The sequence below is a fragment of the Cebus imitator genome, unplaced genomic scaffold (assembly GCF_001604975.1).
Source record: "Cebus imitator isolate Cc_AM_T3 unplaced genomic scaffold, Cebus_imitator-1.0 Scaffold453, whole genome shotgun sequence".
In the NCBI taxonomy this organism is placed as follows: Eukaryota; Metazoa; Chordata; class Mammalia; order Primates; family Cebidae; genus Cebus; species Cebus imitator.
The window spans coordinates 197,751-206,321 of record NW_016107768.1 but is presented as its reverse complement, the minus strand read 5'-3'; the positions used below and the strand labels follow the sequence as shown (position 1 = coordinate 206,321).

At 42.9% G+C, this 8,571-nt stretch overlaps 1 protein-coding gene across 1 annotated transcript in view; it reads left to right on the top strand.

Annotated features, from left to right (window-relative positions):
• The first annotated feature begins 323 nt into the window (after window positions 1–323).
• CKAP2 (cytoskeleton associated protein 2) overlaps window positions 324–8,571 on the top strand; it is a 23,820-nt gene continuing 15,572 nt past the window's right edge. The window contains exons 1-4 of the mRNA XM_037732550.1: window positions 324–543; window positions 1,908–1,992; window positions 7,381–7,459; window positions 7,542–8,407. Of these exons, the coding sequence (XP_037588478.1) occupies window positions 474–543; window positions 1,908–1,992; window positions 7,381–7,459; window positions 7,542–8,407 (1,100 nt within the window). The 5' untranslated portion in view covers window positions 324–473. The remainder of the gene's footprint in view (window positions 544–1,907; window positions 1,993–7,380; window positions 7,460–7,541; window positions 8,408–8,571) is intronic.

The window sequence follows — 8,571 nt, the reverse complement described above, 5'->3', positions numbered from 1 at the left end:
GTTATCATGCTCAAAGTGAAGCAATCTTTGTGAAAGGAAAATACACATCCTCGTGGTACGCCAGGTCGGTGTTTACGTCCTCGTCAGTGAACAAGCCGATGTTTAATAAGAAGCACAGCCACTCTACACTTCTCTTGTATTTTTCTCGGCTGTCTTCCTCCAAGGGCTGTAAGGGTCCCAAGCTGTTGTCTGCAACCTAGTCCTGCTACGTCGTGGGGACTGAGCAGGCTGACTCCTCCCCTGTCGCACTTCCAAGATAAAGAGCGCAGTTTAGGTTTGAAACCTGCAGACTCAGTCCCAACCCAACTCGGTAGACACCAGACCGACCAGCGCAACTGCAATCCAGGCTCCGCCCCTCTATGCCCATTGGCTCATTCAATTCACGCAGGAACCAATGGGCGGCGGCGGCGTTGGCTTGAGAAAATTCTATATAGGCGGTAAAGCGCAGACGCAGCCTCCGACCCGAGGCTACGATGAGTACCCCGGCTGTGCCCCGAGACCTGCAGCTGCCCCCGAGTCAGAGGACCCAGTCTGCATTCAAAGGTGAGGGCTGCGGTGTCAGGCGCGGGCTAGGCGGTCGGGGCTAGGAGCTACCCTGGCACGCTCCACTCCTTCCCGGCTCTGTGAGAGCCCTGAACGCGGCCTCGGCGTCGGACGCGGGCTGGGCGGTCGGGGCTAGGGGCTGCCCTGGCGCGCTCCACTCCTTCCTGGCTTTGTGAGAGCCCTGAACGCGGCCTCGGCGTCGGGCGCGGTCTGGGCGGTGGGTGCTAGGGGCTGCCCTGGCGCGCTCCACTCCTTCCCGGCTCTGTGAGAGCCCTGAACGTGGCCTCGGCCTCGCCCTGTCGCATTCTTGGCCTTGTGGAACGGGTCAGAAAAGCAGGACCCGCTGCGTGGTGTTAGTGTGCGGTCGCTGCTGGCTGGGTTGGACACTCCTGTGAGGGAATCCGTTAGGCGAGGGGAAACGTGCGGGGCTCAGGCCGGTACCAGTGTTAGGAGCCCGTTGTTTGTCGGGTGGGGGCGGGGGCGGGGGCGGGGGCGGGGGCGGGGCTGCACTGTCACCCGGACGGACTGCGCCTGCGCGGGGCTCTCCGCCTCCTGGGTCCGTAGCGACTTTTTGCTGGACTGGGGTCGCATCCTGTTGTTTTTTCCAATTTCACAGCTTCTCCTGAGACTTTGGAAACCGAGGGTTGGCTGGGTCATCAAAAGTTATTTTTTTTCTACAGACAGGAAAGCAGAAGGAAGGAATTCTCACCTAACCCCGTTCTGGTATATTAGAACTTTGGAGTCTGCCGTCTCACTTCTAACATTAAACTTCTTAAAGCTTCGCTTTCGAGAGCTGTATGTTGAAAATGATATTCTCCAGATTTTTCACAGACAGTAGAGAATGTGATTCTTTTTTTTTTTTTGAGACGGAGTCTCGCTCTTGTTACCCAGGCTGGAGTGCAATGGCGCGATCTCGGCTCACCGCAACCTCCACCTCCTGGGTTCAGGCAATTCTCCTGCCTCAGCCTCCTGAGTAGCTGGGATTACAGGCACGCACCACCATGCCCAGCTAATTTTTTTGTATTTTTAGTAGAGACGGGGTTTCACCATGTTCACCAGGGTGGTCTCGACCTCTTGACCTCGTGATCCACCCGCCTCGGCCTCCCAAAGTGCTGGGATTACAGGCTTGAGCCACCGCGCCCGGCCCAGAATGTGATTCTTATGCAGAGGGGCTTTGGGGACTGTTATGGTAACAGTCTCTTCTTAGATGATTTCTCAAAGGCAGTACTGAATTGGGGAATTTTCTGTTAGAGATGTGACCTCAAGTGGAACCAGGGTTGGAAGTAAACTCTTTATTTAGTCAAAAAAATTTATTTGATGTTATAACTAATACTGACTTGTAACACTTACCTTTTGTTACCTAGAGCAAAGAAAACAAAAACTCCAGGAACATCTGTTGAGAAGAAAAACATTTTTTGCATACAAGCAGGAAAATCAGATGTTATCCAGGTGAGGTCAAGTTTATTTCTTTTCACTTCTGTACATCTTTTTTTGGTACAACGTCTTCAAAATCTGGTGTCTATTTTACACTTACAGCACATTTCAATTTGGACGATCCATATTTCAAGCACTCAATAGCCACATTTGGCTAGTGGCTACTTTACTGGATGGTGCAACATTAGATCCTCGTTTTCTGCATAAATTAATTCACAATCTAAGCAAAACACAGTTATAAAGCAAAGTATGTGCATAGACCAGATTATCAACTTATGGTTTACACCACACAAAGGTCAGTCTTTCTATTAATTAGCAAAGCTTTTACTCAGTGTATGGGGGAGTTCAGGGAAGAGTTGGGTGGCCCTCCCAAATGCTTACAGATTATTAATTGTAGTCTTAAGCTTCTGTACAAATATTTTTATTATTTTGCAAAAATATTTTAGAGAGTACATAGTTGTAGCAAAAACAAAAATCCATGAAAGTAGATAAAGCGGAAAGGCAAAAGGTCTCCTTACTCCCTAAAGATAACCACTAATTACATCCTCTCAGGCTCTTTGCATCTAAGAGTGATAAGGGCCTGGGTTACAGTCCTTAAGTCTGCTACTACAGCTGTGCAACCTCAGGAAAGATACTTGACCTCTTTGAGTCTGTTTACGTATATTAAAATGGGATAGCAGTAATTGTTTCTTGAGGATTAAATTAGATAGTGAATGCATCATGTTATGCCTGTTACACAGTGAGAACCCAGCAAGTGGTAATATTTTTTAAAGCTCTCTCTGTGGCATTACATTCCGTGAACTGGTTTTTGGAATACTTTATTCTCCTGGTTTCATTAATTTTCTTCCAAAATCATTGCCATCCTCATGGGTCAAAAAAAAAAAAGTCTCACTTTTGGCCAGGCACAGTGGCTCACGCCTATAATACCAACATTTTGGTAGGCCGAGGCAGGCAGATCAGGATGTCGAGACCATCCTGGCTAACATGGTGAAACCCCATCTCTACTGAAAATACAAAAAATCAGCCAGGTGTGGTGGCACACACCTGTCGTCTCAGCTACTTGAGAGGCTGAGGCAGGAGAATCGCTTGAACCCAGGAGACAGGTTGCAGTGAGCCGAGATTGCGCCACTGCACTGTAGCCTGGGCAACAAGAGAAAAACTCCATCTCAAAAGAAAAAAAAAAAAAGCATCACTTTCATCCGCTTTTCTTTATATTAGGTAATTTATTGATATATTCTGCCCCTAAAAAGGCTTGAAACCCTTTCTGATGGGAGAGAGTGGTCAGATTTTGCCACTTCTTAGAAGATAGAGCTGACTAGACCCGGTGATGGTTAAGTATGGGATATAAAAGAAAGAATGGAGTTAAAAGTCCTGAATATTCCCGAGTAAGAGAGGCTAAAGAGACATAACAACTGAATGCAGCGCCTGACCTTATACCAGATTCTATGCTGGAAGGAAGAAACAACATAAAAGACATTATTTGGTCAGTTGACAACTAAAGTGTGAACAGTAGGTTAAAGTAGTTCATCAAGGTAAATGTAGGTTAAAGTAGTGTATCAAGGTAAATATATTTGATTACTGTGGTTATGTAAGAGAATATTCCTATTTTAAGGAAATATTTAAGAATAAAGGCCATGGTATATACAATTTGTCTTCAGATGTCTCAGGTAAAAAATTATGTATACCAGCTAGGCACGGTGGCTCACTCCTGTAATCCTAGCACTTTGGGAGGCCGAGGTGGGTGGATCACCTGAGGTCAGGAGTTCAATACCAGCCTGGCCATCATGGTGAAACCCTGTCTTTTTTTTTTTTTAATTGCATTTTAGGTTTTGGGGTACATGTGAAGAACATGCAAGATTGTTGCATATGTACACACATGGCAGTGTGATTTGCTGCCTTCCTCCCCTTCACCTATATCTGGCATTTCTTCCCATGCTGTCTCTCCCCAACTCCCCACCCCCATGCTGTCCCTCCCCTATTTCCCCCCAACAGACCCCAGTGTGTGATGCTCCCTTCCCTGTGTCCATGTGTTCTCATTCTTCCACACCCGCCTATGAGTGAGAACATGTGGTGTTTGATTTTCTGTTCTTGTGTCAGTTTGCTGAGAATGATGGTTTCCACGAATGATGGTTTCCACGTTCATCCATGTCCCTACAAAGGACACGAACTCATCGTTTTTGGTGGCTGCATAATATTCCATGGTTTATATGTGCCACATTTTCCCTGTCCAGTCTCTCATCGATGGGCATTTGGGTTGGTTCCAGGTCTTTGCTATTGTAAACAGTGCTGCGATGAACATTCGTGTGCATGTGTCCTTATAGTAGAACGATTTATAATCCTTTGGATACATACCCAGTAATGGGATTACTGAAAACCCCGTCTTAAAAAAAAAAAAAAAATTATGTATACCGCCCCCACACATATTTAGAGATTGGAAATGATAACGCAAGTGGGATAAACGTTTTAACAGTAGGTGGATCCTGAGTAAGGACTGTATAGATATTCTTTGATCTGTTTATATTTTTGCAATTTTGTTTCAGTTTTGGTATTCCAAAATTTTAAAAATAATTTCTAACTTTATGTTAATAAGTGGCTTTAGTTTGGAATAAACCTTTTATCCTTCACAAATCTTTTATTTTTATTTTTTTTTTTTTTTGGAGACGGAGTTTCACTCATGTTACCCAGGCTGGAGTGCAATGGTGTGATCTCGGCTCACCGCAACCTCCGCCTCCTGGGTTCAGGCAATTCTCCTGCCTCAGCCTCCTGAGTAGCTGGGATTACAGGCATGCACCACCATGCCCAGCTAATTTTTTGTATTTTTAGTAGAGACAGGGTTTCACCATGTTGACCAGGATGGTCTCGATCTCTTGACCTCGTGATCCACCCGCCTCGACCTCCCAAAGTGCTGGGATTACAGGCTTGAGCCACCGCACCCGGCCAAATCTTTTATTCTTTAAGACTAAAGGGTGATCCTAGGTTTTTGGTTTGGATAAGTAAATGGGTGGTGATAACCATATACTGAAATAGGAAGACTGAAGGAGGAGCTGGGGAATTAGGGGTTCTGTTTTGACCATGTTTGAGGTACCAACCAGACATCCAAGCAGATATGCCAAATAGTTGTGTGTCTGAAGTTCAGGGGAGGTGTTGGGACTGGAAGCATACACTCGGGAATTGGTCAGTATACAGATGATATTTATTTAAAAACCCTAGGATGGAGTGAAATTACTAGGGAATAAGTAGAGATAATATGGATTCAGACAGTGGCTCTCTACTGCTTATTTAAATAAGGAACCCAGCAGGGTCGGGGTTTATAATATTCTTCAACATAATAGGAAGAAGAGAAAATTCTAAAACGCTTCTAGTGGCATAAGTACATTTATTCCTTTCAGAAAACAGATGTCAATTTACATGTGTATTAGCACTGAATTATTAAATAAGACAACTCATCTGTGCTGCAGCTTTTCAGAATTAAACAATTATATTTTATAATCTCTAAAGTGTAGGTATCCTGAGACTCATTTCAGATAACCCTTCTTAGGGCAGTTTCATGATAATAAGACAGAATAGGATTAAGTCTTCACATTGGACAGGTGATTAAGATGGGTTCTTCTTGTCATCCTGAGTTTTGTTTTTTTTACCTAGCAGTTAACTACTAAGAAACCCTGTTAAGCGGCACATTTGGATCTCCCTTCACCATTGTTCAAAATGCATAGTACAGGCCGTGTCAAAGTTCTGTCCCTTCTCCAAGCTGACAGAGGAAATATATATGAAAGGCAATCTAACCAAAATTGTTAACTACCAAGTTATGTCACATGTAAAATAAACATTTATTTTATTTTTGAGATTGAGTCTGGCTCGTTGCCTAGGCTGGAGAGCAGTGGCGCAATCTCAGCTTACTGAAACCTCTGCCTCCTAGGTTCAAGTGATTCTCCTTCCTCAGCCTTCAGGGTAGCTGGGATTATAAGTATGTGCCATCATGCCTGGCTTATTTTTATATTTTTATTAGAGAGGGGATTTTGCCATTTTGGCCAGGCTGGTCTCAAACTCCTGACCTCAGGTAATCCACCCGCCTTGGCCACCCAAGGTGCTAGGATTACACACATGACCAACTGCACCCGGCCTCATTTTTTTCACATTTTAACATGATCTCTGAACTTAGGATCTGTCTTAAAATCAATGGCATGTCTAATTCACAGTATTTTTTCCTGTCTTCGTTGTATGCAAAATTGTTACAATCACCTGCTAAGAGTTGCTCACAGTCTGCCTTAGCCAGTTTACAACTACAAAAATAAGTTTAGGTCACTTTCTTGAGGAAGGATTTGCTTTGCAATACCACCTAGAAACTGAGGTTCTTTTTTTTGAGACACGGTCTCAGTCTGTCACCCAGCCTCTAGTGCAGCGACAGGATCTTGGCTCACTGCCTCAACTCTCAGGCTCAAGCAATCCTCCCACCTCAACCTCCCAAGTAGCTGGAACTACAAGCACCCTACACGACGCCCAATTAATTTTTTATTTTTTGTAGAGATGGGGTGTCACCATGTTACCCAGGCTGCTCTGGAACTCCTGAGCTCAAATAATACCCCCGCCTCAGCCTCCCAAAGTGCTGCTATTACAGGCATTAGTCACTGCACCCATCAGTCCATATTCTTTATGTATGCTAATATAAATTAAGCTGTGAATGCCATATTGTAAATTTTGGATTACTTTTCTGTGACTCTTACATAAAAATTTTTTCAGCGTAGTACATCTGTTACTAAGTACTTAAAAGTAAACCAAGAAGGTATTGCTTCCTAAAGGTTTTTTGAAGACTCTTTTGAATGACTTGAGGATGATTTGAAATAAGAATATTAAGTATTTACAAATTCTATGGGCAGAGAGTGTTAAGACTTTTAGAAAATATGTTTAGATTCCTCAGCCATTTGTTTATATTATTAAAAGTTATTGGAAGTTTTGCTTAGGGCTGGGTGTGATGGCTCACACCTGTAATCAGTACTTTGGGAGGCCAAAGTGGGCAGATCACCTCAGGTCAGGAGTTCAAGAGAGCCTAGCCAAGATGGTGAAACCCCGTCTCTATTAAAAATACAAAAATTAGCTGGCTAAGGTGGTGTGCACCTGTAATCCCAGCTACTCAAGAGGCTGAGGCAGGAGAATTGCTTGAAACCTGGGAGGCAGAGATTGCAGTGAGCTGAGATCATGCCATTGCACTCCAGCCTGGGTTCCAGAGCAAGACTCCATCTCAAAAAAAAAAAAAAAGGTTTGCTTAGGAAAAATATCACAGGTCTTTCTCAAATTTAAAATTAATAAGTCAGTTAATTGTTAACATTGCCCTCTTCTCCATCCCCAAATGGAAGCCTCCTTGGTACAGGATTGATTGATTAATCCTTTTTTTTGTTTGTTTTTAAGTAGTAGAGGTCAGAGAGCTGGGACATCTGAGGACCAAGTTCAAGAAGGGACTAAAGTGCTGAAACTTAAAACAAAAATGGTAAGATGTGGACATAGCCTACTTAAACTGTCCCTTTTCCGTTTTGCCTTTCATAAACACTTTTCTCAAATAATTCTTTTAGGCTGATAAAGAAAATGTGAAGAGACCTGCAGGGAGCAAAAATAGTACAATAGTGGGGAGAAATTGTATTCCTTTAAAACCTTCAAATGAACTAACCAATTCAACTATAGTAATTGACACACATAAACCTAAGGATAGTAATGAAACTCTGCAGTTGTTACTAACTGAAGATGATCCCCAAAGTCAACATATGACATTAAGCCAGGCATTTCACCTTAAAAACAATAGTGAAAAGAAACGGATAACTGCAGAAAAACTAAAGCAAGATGCTAACATGCCCAAGAAACCTGTACTTGGATCTTATCGTGGCCAGATTGTTCAGTCTAAGGTTAATTCATTTAGAAAACCTCTACAAGTCAAAGAGGAGAGTTCTGCAGCAACAAAGAAACTTTCAACCACTGTCCCTAAAGCCACAAAGCCTCACCCTGTAAACACCAGCAGTGTACCAGTGAAAAGTAATAGATCCTCAAGTATGACTGCCACCACGAAATCTGTAAGCACTACATCTCAAAACACACAACTTGTGCGACGTCCAATTAGAAGTCATCACAGTAATACCCAGGACACTGTGAAACAAGGCATCAGTAGAACCTCTGCCCATGTTACAATCTGGAAAGTGCCTCGTGAAAAAGAACTGTTAGAATCAAAAACAGCTTTACCTAGTGTCAAAACAAGTTCTTGTCAAGACATAATTAGAAGTAAGGCACTGTTGAGAAGCATAGCAACTGAAGTTGTGGCTAGGCCTGCTTCATTGTCTAATGACAAACTGATAGAAAAGTCGAAGCCCATTGACCAGCGAAGACATACTATAGGAAAAGCAACTGTTGGTAGATCAGCTCATCCCAAAGAAACTGCAGAAGAGAGAAAGTAAGTAGATGTAATTTTCTTTATTGTATTACCTTAGTTTTCAGTAAAATGCTGTTTGTAGATTTGGCTTATAATCTCATTGAGTGCATTAGGATTTTCCTTTTTTTTTTTTTTTTTTTTTTTTTTTTTTTTTTTTTTTTTTTTTTTTTTTTTTTTTTTTTTTT